At 36.2% G+C, this 21024-nt stretch overlaps 4 protein-coding genes across 4 annotated transcripts; 1 reads left to right on the top strand and 3 right to left on the bottom strand.

Annotated features, from left to right (window-relative positions):
• Positions 1 to 5693: 5693 nt before the first annotated feature.
• On the bottom strand, positions 5694 to 7623 carry LOC106402283 (probable polyamine oxidase 5). The gene has a single exon (XM_013842988.3). It carries the CDS (start codon positions 7437 to 7439, stop codon positions 5817 to 5819), a length of 1623 nt encoding a protein of 540 aa, XP_013698442.1. The 5' UTR covers positions 7440 to 7623; the 3' UTR covers positions 5694 to 5816.
• Positions 7624 to 13343: 5720 nt separating this feature from the next.
• On the bottom strand, positions 13344 to 16761 carry LOC106397866 (WD-40 repeat-containing protein MSI4-like). Its single transcript, XM_013838492.3, has 14 exons — positions 16462 to 16761; positions 15894 to 15957; positions 15707 to 15766; positions 15548 to 15610; positions 15392 to 15457; positions 15216 to 15290; positions 15066 to 15141; positions 14817 to 14991; positions 14657 to 14738; positions 14385 to 14570; positions 14216 to 14290; positions 14060 to 14127; positions 13879 to 13978; positions 13344 to 13769 (listed from the first exon to the last, which is right to left on the bottom strand). The coding sequence occupies exons 1-14, from the start codon at positions 16725 to 16727 to the stop codon at positions 13668 to 13670; spliced, it is 1458 nt and encodes a 485-aa protein (XP_013693946.2). The 5' UTR covers positions 16728 to 16761; the 3' UTR covers positions 13344 to 13667.
• Positions 16762 to 16888: 127 nt separating this feature from the next.
• LOC106399540 (transmembrane protein 258) lies at positions 16889 to 18125 on the bottom strand. The gene is made up of 4 exons (XM_013840013.3): positions 18025 to 18125; positions 17827 to 17927; positions 17209 to 17287; positions 16889 to 17115 (listed from the first exon to the last, which is right to left on the bottom strand). Exons 1-4 carry the CDS (start codon positions 18025 to 18027, stop codon positions 17068 to 17070), a joined length of 231 nt encoding a protein of 76 aa, XP_013695467.1. The 5' UTR covers positions 18028 to 18125; the 3' UTR covers positions 16889 to 17067.
• Positions 18126 to 18721: 596 nt separating this feature from the next.
• LOC125579748 (U-box domain-containing protein 27-like) lies at positions 18722 to 19222 on the top strand. The gene has a single exon (XM_048743586.1). It carries the CDS (start codon positions 18722 to 18724, stop codon positions 19220 to 19222), a length of 501 nt encoding a protein of 166 aa, XP_048599543.1.
• The last annotated feature ends 1802 nt before the right edge of the window (positions 19223 to 21024 follow it).

The raw sequence follows: 21024 nt of genomic DNA, 5'->3' as shown, positions 1-21024 counted from the left end.
TCTTACGTTCAACCACCCCATTATACTGTGGCGTCCTAGGTGCTGCAAACTGATGAGTAATACCCTTTTGTTCACAGAATTCCATCATAACTCCATTCTCAAATTCTCCACCATGATCACTGCATATCTTTTTGATTCCTCCTCTTTCATTCATGAGTTGGAGAGCCAGGATCTTAAAGCTTTCGGCAGTCTCAGCTTTTTCTCTGATAAACCGAACCCAGGTGAAATCATCTACCAGCACAAACACCTACTTCTTGCCTCCAATACTTTTTTCTGCATGGGCCCCATGAGATCCATATGAACTAGATCAAGTGGTGTTGACGCTTGCACATCAGGGACATTCTTGTGTTGTACTTTTACTTGCTTTTCCTGATTGCATGCTCCACAAACAAGTTTGTCATCAATCTGAAGCTTTGGTATCCCACGAACCAAGTCTTTATGCACCAGATTTGTCATGTTCCTAACATTCATATGTCCCAACCGTTGGTGCCACAGTTCCGCATTCCCTTGAACTGACATGCATTTGATCTTCTTTTCCTAAATGTAGCAGTTGTTGCCTGACCTGATTCCTTGCAATATGGTCACACCATATGCATTGATTGCTCGACAGTCAGTTGCTGAGAACACCACTGTGAGTCCTTCATCGCACAGTTGACTCACACTAATCAGATTTGCCTTTAGTCCTTTGACGAATTACACATTCATCAGTTTGGGTAAGTTTGAGTTGCAGGTGGTGCATTTGCCCTTGATGATTTCATATCCTCCATCTCCAAATGTGACCTTTTCGCCTTTAACTTTTGACATTCCTTTAAGATACTCAGCGTTTCCTGTCATATGTCTGGAGCATCCGCTGTCAAAGTACCATAGTTATCCTCTGTGACAAGCGCCATGTTACACCTAACTCCACCGATGCCACTGTTGATTGTCCTTGAATACAGATCAATTTTCTTTATCCACACTTGGTTAGTTTTCCCGATTTGCCAGAACTTGTGTTCTTTCCACACTTGCTTAACCCTGTTGAGGTACTTGTAGCAGATACTTTTGTTATGGCCAAACTTTCCACAAAAGAAACACCCAGACGTCTGATGCACTGTCGTTTTAGTCTTGAATTCATCTGCATGTGCATAGCCTCCTGACACAAAGTTTATCTTACCTGTGTCACCACTCTACCTTCCCGTGTAGCCGAGTCCCATATGAGAGTTTTTAGTTCTTCCAACACACATGATTTTGTCCAGCTGTTTAGTTCCAGTGAACATCTTGATGTTTTTGTTCTGTTGATCAAGTTTTGCCTGGAGATCCGCCGACACCTTTCTCTCAGCTACAACTTCCTCTTTGAGCTCTTCAGCTTGTTTGGCAAGGATTAGTTTTTTTTTTATTAGTGTGACACTCTTCTTAGCCAGTTCATCTTCTCTCTGAAGTTCAAGTCGAACGAGAGACAGTTAAGCTTCTAGTCTCTCTTTTTCTTAGTGAGAGAGAGATTCTCCATGCTGAGTTTGATCAATGTTTCACAAACTTCCTTATAGCTTTCATCTAGTTCTCTTTTTGGTTCAACATCGCTTTCAGAACCTAACTCAAAGTCAGTTATCCCAAGAAAAGCCACAAAGTTGTTCAGCTCTTCTTCACTGTCACTTTCCGAGTCACTGTCATTGATTACAGTCATGGATCTTTCATTTTTCCTCTTTCCATCTGCCTCACACTCAGCTTGAGTATGACCAAAGCCTTGGCACCCATGACACTGAAATTCCCTTCTCTTCACTGTTGGACATTCGGTTCTGAAGTGACCATATCCCTTGCATTCATAGCACTTGACATCTGCCTTCTTGTTGCCCTTGTCAGGTTCAGCAGCTGAATTTCTTCCCGGAATGAACTTCTTCTGTCCTTGCTCTACCTTGCGTAAGGCTCTGTCAAATCGCCTGACCAGCAGAATCACTGGATCATTATCCATGACTTCACTTTTCTCAACTGATGCTAGGGCGATCCCTTTTGCTTTCTTGCCACCAGATACTTCCATCTCATGAGACTGAAGCATTCCAACTACATCATCAAAGGTCATCTCATCAGTGTTCAAGGATACACTCATCGATGCCTTGTATGGCATAAACTTAGCTGGCAGGCACCTTAAGAACTTCTTCACCAGCTTCTTTTCTTTGTATTTTTTACCAAGCGTCAGAGCTTCTTGAGCTAGTGAGCTAAGCTTGGAGCTGAAGTTACCAATTGATTTGTGCTCCTCCATCTTGAGTTCCTCAAATCTGGTTGCAAGCATGTCTTTTCTGGAGCTTTGAACCTTCAATGTTCCTTCAAAGTGAAGCTGAAGAATGTTCCATGCGTCTTTTGCTGCTTCACACCCTTGAATCAACTCGAATTTTTTTCTCGCCAGACTGCAATGAATGACAGTAAGAGCTCTAGTGTTGAACTTGGCCATTTTGTTTTCTTCATCAGTCCAAAGCTCCTCTCCCTTTGGTACATTTTTCCCATCATCACCTCTAGCAACTGGTGCTGTCCAACCAGATTCTACAGCTTTCCACGCCAGCGGGTCTATACTCTTGATTGTAGCCTTCATCCGCGCGTTCCAAAAGTTGTAGTTCCCGATTTCCAGGATCACCTTTGAGTGCGACAACATCTCACGGTAGCTGTCCATCTTACTCCACAGGATCTTACCTGTTTAAACAAACACAGATACCCGCTCTGATACCACTTGTTAATGTAAGATAATCAAGCTACACCAACTAGAACACACAGTAACACAAGGACAATTCTTTCCAAGAAATACGACTAGATTAATCCTTTTAAAAGCACATACAAGTTCTTAAAAGAAATTCTTCAAGCAAGCTCAAGACAAACCTTGACTTGTTGACTAGCCTCACTTGTTCACAGACCTAAAGTAGTCTATGAACCACTCAAGCTCTTAACCTCTAGACGCTTTGCTTCTGCTTATTCGGACTTGCAAACCTTACTATTGCTAAATGATCTCTCTCTGTGTTAACCGGCCACGCAGTGCCAAGACCCCTCTTTATACTTTTAGAGGAAAACCCTAGATCTAAAAAGCTATCAAATGGAAACTTTCCATATATGCTTCTTCAGTGAATAAGCCAATCTCCCTTATCTCTAAGGTCGATTTCTTCTTTTTCAATACTTCTTTTATACTGACTTCTTCAGTAAATCTTGTTTTAATGCTGACTTGCACAATTCTTGTATCCTCGTATGATGTCGTAGTTCATGTCGTAATTCATGAACTATTACAGCTCCGTCTTGACCGTACATCTTCATGTGTGTGTTTTCTCGCATGATTGAAAGGGAGAATATTGATTATGATGGACTATCTAGAATTGATATAATCATATTTATAGCTCATGTAGGAAACGAGAATGTAACTGTCGCAAATCAAATAGACTATACGTTGATGTGATTAAGACCTGGATTTGGATACATTTGCTCAGCTAAATATCTTTTACTTCAAATTTAGCTAAAATAAATAGAAAATGTATATAAAATTATAAGATTCAAACAACTAAAATTTCCATATGTTCGCTGTGTTTCATCTTGTAGGATCTAATCATGTCGGGACAATATGACATGAACAAACAGGAATCTGTGTTCATATATAAATAAATCAAAGTTTGCATTGATTTTGTTATTTGATTGACGTCGAGTTTGAAGATTCATTTCTTTGTATATCATATGGTGTTTAATATATAAACTCTTCGTCGAGTTTGCATTGATTTTTAGTTCATTCTTCTTCTCTCTGTTAACAAACCACTTAGCCGTTTTTCTAGCAATCACTCTTCGTCTAGTTTAGATTTTGGTTTTAAATACTTAGCTATCAGAACTATTTTTGTTAAGAGCATCTCCTCTATGAGTTTTCGGGACCGTCTTTGAATAATTAAAAACTTTGTGCATGTGATTTATAAACCACAAACCATGTCCTCTCCTTGTGAGTAAAGGTCAGATATATATACTGAAGCCCACACTTGAGTAGTTGATATTTTGTTAGAAAACACATGGGTCTTTAATCTCTTTTCTCCAAATTGGACACAACATGTCACAACCAATATCCCCCAATATGTTATGTGCGTATTAACTGTTGTAGATATGAACGTTAGTTTCTCAATGGAATCCGTTTTTTTTTTAATAAACTAGATTATGTATATGTTATTCGAAGGACAATGGAACAAGTGAAAGAAAAAATTAAAGAAATTTTGTCTTAATAATATACCCTATCAAAAGTAGGATAGAATGGGGTACTATTTTATAATATAAGTAGGGATAATAAAACCAGATTAGAAGAGTCATGAAATCATTGAAATTAAAGATATACAGAAAGAAAGCAAATTGGTGAAATAAACCCTACCACTACCACATGTTCATTAGACATTGTACAAAACTGTTGAATCAAATCAATTGATTCGGGAACCAAAATGAAGATGATCATGACCAGTCATCTTTCTATATTTTTATTAAGTTTTCTTTTCTATATATGTTGATGCTCTTTTGTAGGACCATATTGCATACTCCTACTTATTTGATCAAATACTGTATATGAGAGTACAACGACAATTGATCATAGTGTAAAATAGAAAGACTTGTCCATATGACACCATTTTCTCAATGTTTTCATTTATGATTCATGTTATGGAACTTGTCCTGGTGACAACCAACAATGTAACACTAGTTTCCATCACTCAATATAAATATTAATCCGGTTTGTTGAAACAAATTCGTGGTACAATAGTTAATGATTTACCAATATATAATTCCATATAATGTTGATAATTGCAATCTTTGTAAATGGTAAAAGTATTTTATATACGTGTTTCGATCTCAGATTCATGGATTCTATGAATAAACAAAATGTATATAATATATAGTACTTTCTTAAAAATGTATAAATGCCCATATATTGGTTTGCAAGCTGGAAACTAGGCGGGTTCAGCGGATCCTGTCCATTAAAGACTCACCACACAAAAAAAAATTTAAGAATCTCTTAGGGTTGTTTGTATATATGGATAGGTAGGGAGCATCCTAAGCTTTTTCTTTTGTTCTTTTACTCTTCCAGTTTCAACCTATTTATTTTCTCAAAAGAAAACAGCATTTGCTGCGTAGTTTACATTATCTTTTTGTAATTTTGTTTTAGATTATCAAAAATAATTGGCAGAAACTGCTAAAATCTAAAACTACAACGTATAATATTAATTTTTCATATATATATATATATATATATATTGTTATCATGTGGCATATACTTTTTTACCTATGATACAATTATCCTTTTCACTCTAATATTGAAAACTTCAAAATGATACTTTTGTTGTCATAGTTATCTAACTATTCCTCCTTTGGTTTTTAATATAATTTTTGTGAAATTGGAATGTGTATTTTAGTAAACTACCAAAATAAGGAGAAAAATATTTTGGTTCATCTATTTTTTGTAGCATATTTTCCAGAATTACTTTGATAATACCCCTATGTAGGAGTGAAAACCACAAAGAAAATGTGACAAAGAAAACTATTAAATTCTAGAGAATAAAAAGAAAAAGTAGTACCAGTGACTAAAAGCGAATAAGTGAGGAACAAACAAAGGTATAAATTCCACCAGGCATCTTTATATCTTTGCTTTCTTTTTAACTTTCGTTTCTGTTTCTTTAATATCCTTTGTCCCCTGAGGCTTGCTTTTTAGATTGGAAGGTGGTTGTAACTTAGAAAAACAGAAAAGCAAATTGAAAGTAAACAAAAAAAATTAAAAAATCTTACAGAACTAATTAAGCTTTTCTAAACACATTGACCAAACAAACAAAAAAACATATTCTTAACATTGCCAATCAAAAATCACATTTGTAATGCTTGAGAAGCCTATTGGCTTCCCTTAAACCACTATAGTAAGCACCATGAGTTGTGGAATAATGGGTTCTATGTGTTGCTTCCCCTGCAAACATGACTTGAAGCTCATGAACCTTAGCTTGACCATGACCATTGACCTGACCACTCTTCTTGTTAATCTGTGGTAATGGCTCCGCCATGGCGTCTAAGTCATCCCCGCTTGACCCAACCGCCACATAAGAATACGAACCCCTGAAAAGAGGATCACCTCCCCATTTGCTCGTCAAGACCTTTGTGATTTTCACCACTTCCTCATCATCATCCTCACGCAAAGAGCCATTGGTAAAAGTCTTTGGAGCTTTTCCATTGTCTTTCTTCACTTCCTTGCCTGTCAAGCAAGAGACAGTGGTCAAGACACCGTCAATGATCTCCTCATCCGTTAGTTTCTCAAGCTCGAGCGCTTCTTTGCCTGCAAACCAAGAAAGCAAGACCTTCGAATTGCTGTGTATTGGGGCTATTGTCGCGGTTCTCCTCATCCACCACGGGATTTTCACGAACCTATACTCAGAATCCTCCTTCTCAAAAACAAGCTGCAGAGACGGGAACCTTCTCTGAGACACCTCAACGAACAGCTTGTTGACAACACCATACCCTAGCCTCTTGATAGCGTCTGATTTGAACTCAGGCAGAGGAGGACTGAACAACCAACCATCACTCTCAATCCCTGCTTTAAGCACACCTAAAGAGACAGTAACAATAACATGATCCGCAAACACAACAGACCCATCTGAGAAATGCAGCTTCACAGGATCCTCTTCATTACTCTCCCACTCGATCTTCACGACCCTCCGGTTCAATTCAACAACACCTTGAGGAAGAACAGAGGCCAAGTGATGTATAACACTTAGATAGCCTTTAGCTATGGTGATTTCCTCTCCAGGAAACATCTGGTACTCGCTCTCCGCCACGTAGTCAAGCGTGTAGAGATCATCAGCGGACGTGTAAGTCCTCTGGGTGTTGCTAAACATAGTGAAGATAGCTTCTTCAAGCGACCTCCTGCTCCATGTCCCACACCCTTCGACCCCATTCTCTGCTTTACTAACTGAAGCCCAGTAAGCTTCAAACCCAGATCTCAAGAAAGACCCAACACTGCTTCCGTTAGGCCCATTAACGGAAGAATAAAACCTAGTGGCAATTTCGTAATTTTCACCCAAATCTCCTCCGTCGTCGTCGATCTCTTTCCCCTGAGCTAACTCCATGAGAGCATTGAATAGCCCCGAGACGGATTCGACGATAGGAAGCTCAATCTCGAACCCTCCTTCCGCAAAGGTCCTAGCTTTATCGACGGTGGAGTCCATACACTCCCACGGCTCCTCGGAGACGAGGGAGCCTGTCTCCTCGGCGATTTTGTAGATAGGGCTGCCGCCGATGCCGTGGATCCACGTGGCGCCCATCTCGATCTTCTCGGAGGAGAACTCGGAGGTGTTGATCCTCCCGCCGATTCTTGACCCGCCTTCAACGACGGAGAGGTCGAAAGCGTTGTTGGAGTGAGTGTAGAGCTTGTTCGCCGCCGTGAGGCCGGCCATTCCGGCTCCGATGATCACGATTCTCGGTTTCTTCGCCATGAGTGTCGGTGTGTATGGTGCCGGTGAAATGAAGTAAAGAGAGAGAGAGAGAGAGAGAGTTGGAAGTGTGGTGAGGGGATGAAGGAAGGGAGAGGGAGAGAAGGTGAATGAATGAATGGAGAGAGATTACTTTGGCAGAGCATTTATAAGGGAGGGAGAGAGAGACAGTGTGTGTGTGTGTGTCTGAACCGCAAAGCTGAGTTGTGAGATTTTACTAATTACTATGTTCTTGATTTTATCAGTCATATTTTATTTTAAATTGTTTTTTTTTTAATCAAAATTTTAAATTGTTAAGATTCTACACTGCTGTAAATATATTAAAATTTATTTTTATCTATACATTTTTTTGGGATTTATAATTATAAATATTTAATACCATGTAATCTATAGTTGAAATGTTTTGTAATCTATAATTATCTATCAGCATAAGTTTTTTAAAAATATTATTTATGATTTAGATATGTTACTAACTATATGGAGTATTTTTTTTTTTTTTGTAATGTACAATTTGATGAAACTGGCCTTGTAAATTAGTGATTACTGAGAAGCTAGCACCTGTGTTGTTTTATAATAATATTATTATACTCAAAAGTTAGCTTTAATTATTTAACAAGTACTGTTTTTTTTCAAGATCCACTAAACACTGTTTAGATAAAAAAAAGAACCAAATTATTACCATCAGTATCACACCCAACTTGTGTGAAACACAACACCTATGTCCAAAGATGTACATGTCAAATTAGATTTTACGTCCCCTCAAAGCTCGCCTATCCTCTCACTGACTAATCGTTTTTTTCTTTCAGAAAAGCTATATATGTTCATTATAATATATTTTAATTTTATAAATCATACTACTGGTCTGGTATAGGAGAGAGACACGCCTTGTTTATGTGTGCCAGCAAAATTACCAGAAGAAGTTTTTGAGCGTTAGAGGCGGTTCAACTGCTTCCAACGATTTTTTTAGTGAACAGTGATTGACTGGATTTGCATGTTGGATTTGCATGTTCTGCGACATGCTCCGAACGTACCAACAACGTGTCAATATTTATGCCTAGTGTGTTTATATATCTGTTTTTTCTAACAATACATTCTGTCATTTCTTGTTCTATATTTTTGCACGATTTAAAATGTCGACTAAACTTATTTTGACGTATGTTAAGTTCAATTATGAAAATATGTAACAGTAATTAAGTTTGACTAGTTTCTTAAAACATACGTGTATAAACCTTCTTTCCGGTTTTACCATCGTGTGCTTTTCAAATAAAAGCTCTCCATATAAGAATTTAGCAATTTAGTTTACAAAAAAAAAATAGCAATTTCACTGCGCATAAAAATTCAAAAAACAAACAGATGATTCTGACAAACAAATTAAAGTGAGAAAAACTAATAGAAAGAAATGATAATTTTGGAAAGAGAGAGGTCACATGTAAAGCAAGAAGACGATGGCGGTGACAAACGGAAAAAAAAAATCCAGCAAATGACAGAGGTACGCCCCCACAAGATGCAAATTATGAGTCAGAGATACCCATTATGATCAACCTATGCATGATTGTGTCATCACTCGAAGATCCATCATAACATAATTGTATATAGCTCAGTTTTATTTTTTGGCAACAATATAGCTCAGTTTATTTGTGCATGCCGCTATACTTAAAAACAACCATCCTAATTATTCTGATTCTGAAAGAAAGAAAAATTGATACAAAAGTTAAAATGGTTTTAGTTTAATTTTAATTGAAATTAACCTGAAGATGGCGAATATATATGGCTATCATACATATAAACATGTGACTTTTTCTTGGGTTCACCCCCTAGGGTGAACCTTTAGGTTCACCAACCAATAGAAAGTTGTCATTTTAGATCTAGTATCTTTTAATTAAGGAAACAAAATAACTTGTCAAATTATATTATGCTTTTAAAATAAAAAATAAAAAATTAAATAAATAAAAATAACAATAGTTCTAAGAAAAGATTATTTAAAAAAAAATATTTATTTTTAAGATTTAGAGTTTAGTATTTAAGATTTATAATTTAGAATTTATCCAAATGTTTAGGGTTTACCCAAGGGTTTAGGGTTTACCCAAGGGTTTAAGATTTTCCCAAGGGTTTAGGGTTTAGGATTAGAGTTTAGGGTTTAGTGTTTTGTTGACAACATGTTTAGTGTTTTTCCAAGGGTTTAGGGGTTTATCCAAGGATTTAGGGTTTACCCAAGGATTTAGGGTTTAGGATTTGAGTTTAGGGTTTAGTATTAGAGTTTAGGGTTTAGTGTTTTGTTGACAACATTATTTTTTTTTTGAATTCGTTTTTTATATATTATTTTTATTTATTTTTAAATTTTATTTTGAAAAAATAATATAATTTGCCAATTATTTGGTTTCCTTAATTAAAAGATACTAGATTTAAAATGATAATTTTCTATTGGTTGGTGAACCTAAAGGTTCACCCTAGGGGGTGAACCCAAGAATAACTCCTGTTGAGTTTAAATAAATATCGTCATACAATATGTCTTTCAAAGTATGTTATACGGAGTTGGTTGGAAAAAAAATTAACTATCTATAATTCTATGTCATCGTTAGCAGATTTTCGGTGATTCATCATGTAAAAGGGGGAAAACATGGAAATGTGAGATTAAAAAACCATGAAACAATTATAAACTTTTTTTGGTAAAAAACAAGTATAAACAATTACTCCATCCGTTTCATATTAAGTGTCGTTGTAGAGACATTTTTTCGTTACAAAATAAGTGTCGTTTTCGATTTTCAATGCAAAATTTATTAATTTTATGCAGTAATTTATTTTTTTATTGGTTGAAGTATAGTTAGGTGTATAGGTAATTGTGTTTTTATATAGGAAATATATAAAATTAATTGTTTTTTTAATCTGTGTGAATAAGGTCAAAATGACATTTAATATGAAACAGAAAGAGTATAAACTCAAAGATTCTTATCTATCTACTTTTCTGAGGTTAGCTTTTTCTTGGAAGAAGTATTGTTTGCTTGATTTGTTTTTGGATCAAATACTATTGTTTGAAGTTTGAAACTTTTAAAATACTCAATCGACGTGATAATTTATTTTATTTAAGTCGAAAGCATATATATATATATATATAGTGGAAACTATAAAGATGTTATGTTTTCCTTTTGCTTTTTTTTGCCCATAGAAATCGTAGGCAATCATCACAACACTAATACACAAACACAATGATCAATTAATTCCTTAAGCTAGTATGTTCATGAATAATTCTTTAACGAAGATTTTCCTTTAAGATCGATCAAAGTATTAAGCTTTTTCTTTTAATGAAGATATTGTTGTAGATTTATCTAACTTTAGTTAAAATTAATTATATCAAACTTTTGCACTACACATAAATGGATCTTCATCAAAGGTAGTGCAGATCCGCAGGCTATTGCTTGCTTATTTATATAATCAGAAAACGACCCATCATTATAAAAGTATATATTTAGTATCTAGACTTAACTGATAACTATAACTACTCATATTAAAAGTATTGAATAATTGATATGCATTGCTTCTACGTAGAATCCACAGTAATAAGTACTAGTATATGTTTCGTGACCAACATTTATTAACTGTCGAAAATGTGAATAAATAATGAATAGAAACAGAGCATAAAGACAAAATCTTGCGAAGGCTTTTGTCGGTTGCGTTTAGTTTGCACATCCCGAAGAAGCTCTGGCTCTCCGAGAATCAACTTTGAGTTCTGAAACAAATACATTTAAATTATTATTTTTCTTTTTTTTTTGTCAACAAAAATTATTATTTTTCTTAAGTTACGTGTGTGTGATCTCTCTGTACTTTGATGTACACAAAATTAAAATTTTAATTTTAATATTAAAAGGATATTATATTAACATAAATCGCCTCTCTCGGTATCTTTGATGATACACACGTCTGGACAATATACAAATGAAAATGAGCAACCTCCACACATTTTTTTTTGTAAACAAAACCTCCACACTTATTATTGGAAAAAGTGTGTACATACATAAATATATCGAATTAAACAGAAGACAAAACGATTTTCACGGGATTATATATTCACACACGATCAATATGTAAAAGGAAACATGCGTTCTTTGAATTCATGTTGTTACTAACTTTCAGAAGGTTAGTTTACAATCTTGCAAAACAATTTTAAAATATATGGGCAATTGGAATAAGCGGCAGTTTAATGTTTTTAGCCAATTAAGCTATAACTTTTTTTTGCTGTAAATATTTTTGTAGCCTTGTAAAACAATCATTATTTGCTGTGGAAATAAAACTTTTTCCATAACTATTTTTTAATTTTCCAAAAAAATGATGTAGATTTTTTTTTTAACTTGATTGGTTGACATATATAACTCTAATTTTGGTTGTCTAGAACATCTATGGATACAACCAACTACCCCATAACAAATAAGTAATCAAATAAAAATCTACATACCGAAAATGTAGATAAATATGAAGTAAGACACTTGGTACTTGGAAGGTCATCATATTATAAATGAGATGCATGTTGGAGTAGATGGATATACAGATTATGTAGGGACAAGGGAAGTCAAAATCTTGAGCTCCAAAAATCCAGCTACAATCCCGTGACCCAAGGACTTTTCCTTGATCTTCAAAGCTTGAACATGACATACTCGGATTTTATCACGTGTTGAATACTTGGATACTCATATATTTAATACTCAAACCATAAATGCGTTTGTATTCATTTATAGAGTAACCAAACTAACAAGAGTATCACTCCCTAAAAGCTTGCACTCTAAACAAGCTTTAGGCTCTCTTGGTTCACCACACGCACACACATATCTTTCTCAAGTAGAAAGAACAATAGTTCTATTACGGTGAACCTATATTCAAGAAAAATTACGAGGAAGATGATATGATCCTCATTTTTATTAGTTAATGACCAGTTTTAATGGTGCATAAATTGTCGAAAGGATATTACTCGGTGGATGGGGAGATAACAAGACTGTTGAAACAATGAACAAGAGAAGGAGAAAAAGCAAAGGGGTTTAACGGCTAGGAATTAATAAAAGGACATAACCTATTAACATATAGTTCTCGAGCCACGATTTTGTCTCCTCTTCTCCAGACAAATAACTTGGCACATTCACATACACATACAAAACCCAAGACGTGTCTGTGTGTACCACATATGTGTGTGTGTTTGTTGCGTCGACAAATTGTTTGGTTATAGGTGAAACTGAACAAATGATAAGAATCCAAAAAGCCTATGGAAGCTATGTGGTGGTCTTGGATCTATGAATGAGTTAGTGTACTTATTGTTCAGATAAGTCAAAACCCCATTAAAGGCTCAGTACTATCACCACTGGAGATGTTTTTAAAACTAGGGAGAGAGACAGAATCTACTAGAAGATATTTTGTAATAAATATCCTTGATTGTTGCTATCTAACTCCTTCACCCCAAAGTCCTATGAGCTTTTAACTCCAATTGTTTTAGATCTTAGGGCATCCACATTGGTGAACTCCAAGGGGAGTTCACCCGGATTTCGAGGAAAAAAAATATTAAAATAATAAAAATCAGTGAACCTGTCCAAGGGGAGTTCACTCCGGTGAACCCGGATCGTCACTGTAGCGCGGGCCCCACGACACGTGGCAGCCCGTGATTGGTCCTATTAATAATTTTTTTTTTTTTTAAACAAAAATCAAACAGAAAAAAAATAATAATAAAAAATGTTTTGTGAACCCCTTCCAAGGGGTTCACTAATGCGGATGGTCTTAGTACTTAAGATTGCACAACAGTTCTGAAGACTGTAGGACTGACTAGTGGGCTGCCCAGGCTCAGCCTGGTTAATGCAGAACCGAAAAGAAGTGAAGGAACCAAACCAAACTTCTATCTGATTTTGTTGTTGAAAGTGAAACTGAACGGTTCAGTGAAACATGGATCAAGTCAAGTACTTAAATTATAGATTTCAATCTGTTGGTTAAGTTTGGGGATTCACAACAATGGTTGACCATAATAGTAAGTGGTGTGCCTACAATTAACCTGAAGAAACAAGATCAAGAACCCTACACGATTTAGGATCAAGAGTCCTAAGCCTACCAATATTTTGAATTACTGGCCTACATATACCAAGTAACTCCTCCGTAAAATTATTACTTAAACCACATACGTAAAACAGATTTTCATCTGCAAAAAACTAACGACACCTCCTGAACAACAGCAACGTACTAATTAGTCACGGGAGGATAGCTTCCTCAAGGCCTGGAGGCACATGAGAAAACCTGTGACTTGAAGTCCTCTAGCTCTGCCAGTACTTCATCTTCCGGTCTGTAAATCAACTCACTCATCCGCCATATCTGCCAAATTTTGAAAACCATAACAAAGTTTTTCATTTTTTTCACCGAAAAAATAATTGATAGTAGAGAGGTTCCCAAGTAATGCAGAAAGAAAGTTTTTAAAAAGTACCTGCAGTGTACCACCCCCACCGTTACTCTCACAGTTACCAGAAACACTGACAATAGTCCAAGGTTCCAATACGTTCCAGTGGAAGTCGACCATGTTGTCCCTGAGAAGATATTCATAATGATATTATAGATACCATTGAAGCAAGCAAACAATGAGAACCGGGATTAAGCTTTGAGAAAACCTGTGACCAGCATGCTGGAAGAGAAGCCCAGGAGGGCTTTTGGGTGCACGCGCAGACTTCTTGCCGACCTAATGTGCATATATATATATATGAATATGATGAGCTTTAAAGTGAGAGAAAAATGATTTCAATGTGAATCTGAAGAAATGTACAAACCTTGTCATAATCCCATATGTTCAAGAGACCATCTTCTGCAGCACTCCCAAAAACAGATGACTTATCAGGAGACCACTGAATCAAATAACAAAGCGGTGTTAATGGAGGAGATAGGTAATGCTCATTTACATGAGAAATGATATAAAAATTAAAACCGAGGTAGCCGAACCTGAACAGAAAGAACAGAAGCATTGTGGCCTTCAAATTTGTAGATAGGAGAGCCAACTCCATTTGAGGTCAGGTTTCGGCAGTCGAACAAACGGACAGTGTTATCTGCTGACCCTGTCAGGATCAGATTGTTGTCATGAGGATTCCAATCGACACAGTGAAGATCAGCATCATGTGCCTTCTCAACCTGCCAGAACAAAGCAAGAAACAGACGAAACTCAAACAAGAACCGTGAACACCTCAAAACTTCAATATGGTTCAAAAGAGAGGTACCTTCATGGCAGGACCTGTGCCGGTTCGCGCATCCCATAGTATAAGACAAGAGTCATCACCAACACTGCAGAACTCCTGTGCACTACATGACAAACAAAAATTCACCGAAAAGCATCAGGAAAGTTTTGCATTAAAGAAAGAGGCTGTTTCAAGAAGTTACCTAGATGGACAGAATGCGACGTCTTCAACTGTATCCTCGTGGCCATGATATACACCTCGAGGGCCAACGGAACGACCACCAGTCTGTTTGATGCTAGATCCAGGGGATTTGGAATCTGTACCAGCTGTTGTGATGTGATCTTGGATACTCCACAAAACAACCGACTTGTCCTTGCCTGCGCAGAAGAATCTTCGATGAGAGAAGCGTCCAAGCCACAAGACAGGACACGAAGATAGCACAAATACAAACCTCCAGAAAGAACAAAAGGTTCGGTTGGGAACATCGCAAGAGCAAATTCAGCATTATCCTGGTGTCCAGTTAGTATCTGCGAATGTAATGTTGTTCAGATGATGAACAAGCGGTGTTTTAACACTAAAAAGATCTCGTAAGAGAACATACCAAATCAGGACGAGAATGTGGAGCTCCAAGTACAGCATGCCGGTCTGGTTGAGTCTCAGTGTCCCATATGAGAACCTGAAAACCAATATATCATATACTTGCATGACTGAGACTTGAACTACGTCAAAAAGAATTAAGGATAGCTATAGATAAAGAAAAGTGAAGGCAGAGCTTACATCAGGACTGTCGGTGTGAGTAGCTACAATCTTACTATTTTGTGGCAGTTCCCTGATTCTGTTGACCTGAGATTCAAGAAGGGTTACACATCACAGAGTCTTTTGCAGTAATCAAAGTCCTAAACGAAATACAGATTCAGTAAATGGAATTAATACCTCTCCAGGGTGGATGATTGTCTTGTACTTCTTCACAAATGGAGAGCATGCTTCTCCATTAAGCTGGACGTATATACAGAAGAAACAGCATTTCATATATTTTCATCTTAGCAGAGAGTGACACAAGGACAAAAGCACAAACTTTGAAAAACTAATTACCTGCTTCTTAACAGCTTCGCAATTAGCTACGACCAAGGTATTAGGCACACTGCCATCAGTCTAATGACAGACAGAACCAAGAAAAATAAAAGGTAAACATGACGAGCAATGGACAAAAATTTCAAAGTTGAAGCGATATTATTTAGTATTTCTTAAGACAACTACAAGAAAAAAAGTGCAAACCCACTTGTTCCGTGAGGTAGAGACGCTGCTGATTCTTAGCCAATGCTTGCTCAAACTGTGGTCCCCATCTGGTCAAAGCAGACAAGAGTCGCACACAAAAAAAACGAACCTTTTTCACAAAAGCTAAACACTTCACCAAATCTTAGCACATCTACAAAAAAAATTGGTCAAAGTGGTCTCTAATAGCTCAAAACGATTTGCCGCGGACAAAGTAACAAAACAGAACACACTATAACAAAGTCACACAAGTGTAATCAACGATTCTCCTATCAAAACAAGTTCAAGACTTTCATGCACGAACAAACCTTTAAGAAACACAAAAGCATGGAGACTGAGCTAAATCATAAACTGTATGAACACAAACTAGAACATGTCATATTGCTAGCAAAAAGACTCCATTTATCAGCATTTCAGTAGTTTAACTTAAAATGTGATTCAGTAGCCTGACCCAAGCAAAAGTTTGAATTTTTCTTTCCCAAAAAGGAAACACTTTCTCCGAAACCAAAGATCAGAGTAAACACAGAACACAAATCAACGAAAAGTTGCAAACCCTAGAACATAGAAAGACAGACCTGCAAGAGAGACAAGGCCAGACGAGGCTCTGGTTGGAGAGTGAGTCATAGAGAATGGGAACAAGAGTCTTCCACTGAGAGTACTTGTTGTCAACAGTGGGTTTGTGACTCTTCTTCTTCTTCTTCTCGGTGCTTCTCGGCTGGTGGGAAGATGCTGACACAGACCCGTTGCTAAGTTTAGCTCTCTGAGCTCTCGTCTTCAGTCCAATGTACGTCGCCGGAGTCTCTGCTTCTCTTCTCGCCTTCGCTGCTACTTCACTCTCCATTTTCTTCCTCCTTTTTTTTTGTTAAACTTCCTTTCTACTTTATTTTCTTAATATTATTTTATATTCAGATTCTGTCCTTTTATGCCACGTGTCATACAGTTATAGGTGAATTTCGTTTCGGGAAATACCAACAGAAACATTATTTACTTAAGAAATCAAAATTCAAAGGAGTATTTAATAGCGTCCGCTTCCAAACACCGTTTGGAGTTAAAAAGCACAGATAATCAAAAGTCTTTAACATTCATAACTCTCATTTAAGTTGAACAGAAACTAAAAAGTCTGTTTTTTTTTTCTTTGTTCATTGATACTAGTTGGGAATAGTATTGAGGAAGAAGAAGGATCAAACGTAAACACCGCTAGAAAGTAGCAAAAACAACGATCCAAATCCCTGCAATTTAACCAAGAGAAACTGATTTCACCACACGAAATTGCGTCTAAGACGACTATTACAAAGTTGAGAGGACGAAGGGAGAAACCATACCAAGAAAACAGATGCTAGTGCCGCAGTCGCGAGCTCAATCCCGAGACTACGGTATTTCCTGGATGATGTAGCTTCATAGCTGCATCAATAATGTTGTAACATGCAAGTTAGAAAGAAAGAAAGAAAGAAAAAAACAACAGTTTGATTACTTCTTGTCGAACTGAACCTAAACCAGAACTGTGAATAAGAGAGTCCGATATAAAATGGTTCCAGTCCATCTTAAGGTTTTCGACTTGTTGTGGCTAACACCAATTCAAACCAAAAAAAAAAACGAATCATAATATCTCCTAGAAATTGCCATCCTTTGAAAGGTTGAAGCTCATTGCTTAAAACGAGGATTGTGAAGTCCAAAAATTCTACTCCATTAATTAACTGACATGTGTCTGGGTCTTTACATAATGAATAAAAAGTCACTTTCATCGTCTCTTCGTTATACTAAAGCCTAGGAACTGAGAATGCTAGAAACTATATATAAGCAAATGACAATGTTGGTCAAGCTTCAAATACACATGATTCGTAACTCACAATCTAGTCTAAGCAATTGGGACTCTGATCGCAAGAACACACAATCAAATACAACAGCAATTTCGGGATCTGATCAGATCGAGATTAGCTTACATGAAGAAGAAAGCGGTGATGACGAGGCCAATCGCCAGAGTGAACACCGATAACGTCGGGTACATCGCCACCGCAATCGGACTCGCAATCGGACTCGCCGCCTAAAACAAAAGCATTAAAACGGAGATCGTAACGTAAGTGAAAAAAAAGCGATCAAATTTGAGGTGATGGAGAACACTTGGACGGATCTGGAGTTACCATTTTTGAGAGCGAGAGAGATCTCTCCGTTATGCTTCGCTAAGGAAAACGATTTTGAATCAGTTTCTTCGACTGATGATTCTTTTACACACACAGTCTCTCCCGGTTTGGACCGGACCGGTTTACACAAAATTTATGGGCCCGTTTTGTTTAGTTATTCGGTTCAGTAAGCCCAAGATTACTTGGAAAAGGCCGTTGGGTAAGAAATGGATTCACGAAAAGATCTAATCTATACTATACTAAAAGCAAGATATAGAGAGCAAAGAAGCTGTCCACATCACTAAAAATATTCCTCCAATCAGAACATTTCATTTGGACATGTCAGATGGGCTTCAGTCTATTGAATTACGTTTGGGCCTCAGGTGCATATGTTTTTTCGCTGGACTTTGTTTAGTAAAATCCACAAATAACAATCGTTCTTCCTGCCAAATTATATTATTCTGGTCATCTGCGGCCCAATTAAGTAAAAAAACCCTATCGATTCTCTTTTTTTTTGACTCCATCTTCTCTGTTTCTTCTTCATTCAATCTCTGTTACTGAACCTCAACTGTTATCCATGTTCTTCAATACCCTCTTAAGGAATTCCTTCCACCTCTTCTCGAAAAAACGAAAAAGAAAATCCCTTTCCTCGACCTTATGGCCAGATGGTGAGTCAAAGGTCTTAATCGCCGAGAGAGACGGTTTAGTCGGCGAGCTAATGAAATCAATTAGAAGAGACTCCGATTCGAGCTTAATCAAAGCGACGCTATTCTGCTTGATCGCAATCAGCTCACCGAGGCGCGTGAAACTCAATCTAATCCGAGAGAAGCTCATCAAGGGTCTTACGAAGCTGTTAACGGATCCAACGACGGCGAGCGTTTCGATGACGGAGAAATCTTTGAAGCTTCTCGAGGGTTTAGCATCCACAAAGGAAGGCAGATCGGAAATCTGCGGAGGAGACGGCGAGTGTTTGAAGACGGTGGTTAAGAAGCTGATGAAAGTATCGACGGCGGCGACGGAGCACGCCGTGACGGTGCTTTGGAGCGTCTCTTATCTTTCACGGATCCAACGAGCGAGTGTTTCGGTGACGGAGAAATCTTTGAAGCTTCTCAAGAGTTTAGCATCCACAAAGGAAGGCAGATCGGAAATCTGCGGAGGAGACGGCGAGTGTTTGAAGACGGTGGTTAAGAAGCTGATGAAAGTATCGACGGCGCCGTGACGGTGCTTTGGAGCGTCTCTTATATTTTCAAAGAAGAGAAGGCGCTTAAAGCGGTTACGAGTACTAACGGCGTTACGAAGATCCTGTTACTATATATGAGTACTAGAACTATAAATTTTTTCTACTTGATGCTTTTTACCGTTTTGAGTTCTTGGTTTTAAAATTCATAAAATAACCGAAGGTATATGTTTTTTTGGTTCCCTTCTCTCTCTTTTGTTGTTGAGAATTCATGAATTACATATATTTCTGATGAGGACACAATGTTTCGTTTGGATTTTTTTTTTCACCCAGGTTTGGTGCAGAAGGATGTTTTAACCATCTAGGCGTTTTGCATGTTCAAGGTATAAGTTTCAGTTATGTGTAAAAAATTGTAATTTTCTTTTCAGCTGAATGATTGCATAGATAATTGTAATACTGTTCTAAGTTGTTAATGTAGTGATTTCATGCTTTTTTTTTGTTCAACTTAGTGATTTCATGCTCTCTTTACAGGGATGATGATACTTGGAAAGCTTGGCTTAATGTTGATAACTCTATGCTCCAGCTCCACAACTACTATATTCTAATGCTGAAGTCACACATTTATATCATTATGCTTACGAGCTGAGAGCTGCTCTTCACTTTCTCTAAGGTGAAAAAAAAAGGATTGATTGTGGAGCACCAAAAGTTTTAATGTCTTTTAGTTTCCCAGAAAATAATTAACTATGCAGCCATTAAAAGTAGTAATTTGGACTAATCTTTGGAAACTAAATATAACAATTTATCTAACAGAAAAAAACATTTGAATATTAAAGTTTCGATTTTTGTCTATTAATGTTAGAACCAATACAAAATCACTGGCAAAAAAACAAGAAAAATCAACTTGATTAAAATATTAATTCCATGAAAAATTTAAAGACAATGGAAATCATGTAAATATTTCAACTAACAGAACAAGATGATGTCTTAAAAATAAAATTAATATCAATATAATGTGTATATAAATCATTATAAGAAGTAACTTGAAGGAGATGAACATTTTTTAGACACTATAAAAAATTATATCATTTAAAAAAAACAATCATAGAACAAAATGGAAAATAACAATAACTAAACAGTGAGTACATAACTGAACATATAAAAAAGGACTAGAAAAACATATAAATAGAAAAAATAACTGAAGACATAAATAACTAACAAACTTAATATAATTAAAACATATTGAAAAAATGACTGAGAACATATAAATGGAAAATACATATAACACAAGAACCAAACCAAAAATGAATGAACGTTTTTTATCATAGGTCCACATTTGAACAACCAACTATTTAAGATGAAATATATATATATATTCACAAAACTATCGAACATCAAAGAGCGAAAAAATTATTTTGGTACGAAACGTTAGTCTTAAAATATATAATGATAAAAACCACATTAACTAACTATATATAATATATTATAAATTAATCAACACAATGCATGAAAATTAATACTCGCCATAAGATTTTTAACAATATTTTACTTTAACAATTCCATAATAAATATTTGAAGCTTCAAATGATAATTAACAAAAAAAAAACTAAAATACATAAACATCATACCACATATAAAGTCAATAAATATTAACGACTGAGAACAAGAAAATAACATCAAACTAATTTATTATACTCATTTGTAAATTTCATGAATTATAAATCTATTGTATAGTGTCAAAAATATGTGGTACAAAATAAAAAAGTTAAACAAGTCATACTCCGAATTTATTAAAAATATAACAAAATAATGAAAATTATCTAACATATAAAAATTTATAAAATACA

The sequence above is a fragment of the Brassica napus genome, chromosome C1 (assembly GCF_020379485.1).
Source record: "Brassica napus cultivar Da-Ae chromosome C1, Da-Ae, whole genome shotgun sequence".
In the NCBI taxonomy this organism is placed as follows: Eukaryota; Viridiplantae; Streptophyta; class Magnoliopsida; order Brassicales; family Brassicaceae; genus Brassica; species Brassica napus.
Note: the sequence above shows the minus strand (reverse complement) of the source record. Positions and strands in the feature narration are given on the sequence as shown.

Excerpts from the sequence above, each read along its gene's own strand:
- LOC106402283 (XM_013842988.3), bottom strand. The coding sequence starts at position 7,439 with ATGGCGAAGAAACCGAGAATCGTGATCATCGGAGCCGGAATGGCCGGC.
- LOC106397866 (XM_013838492.3), bottom strand. The coding sequence starts at position 16,727 with ATGGAGAGTGAAGTAGCAGCGAAGGCGAGAAGAGAAGCAGAGACTCCG. Across the intron at positions 15,958-16,461 it reads TGGCCTTGTCTCTCTTGCAG|ATGGGGACCACAGTTTGAGC; the intron begins GTCTGTCTTTCT and ends TGCTTTGACCAG. Across the intron at positions 13,979-14,059 it reads TTCCAGCATGCTGGTCACAG|GGACAACATGGTCGACTTCC; the intron begins GTTTTCTCAAAG and ends ATATCTTCTCAG.
- LOC125579748 (XM_048743586.1), top strand. The coding sequence starts at position 18,722 with ATGAAATCAATTAGAAGAGACTCCGATTCGAGCTTAATCAAAGCGACG.
- LOC106399540 (XM_013840013.3), bottom strand. Across the intron at positions 17,288-17,826 it reads ATCACCGCTTTCTTCTTCAT|CTATGAAGCTACATCATCCA; the intron begins GTAAGCTAATCT and ends TTATTGATGCAG. Across the intron at positions 17,116-17,208 it reads CACTAGCATCTGTTTTCTTG|GGATTTGGATCGTTGTTTTT; the intron begins GTATGGTTTCTC and ends GTTAAATTGCAG.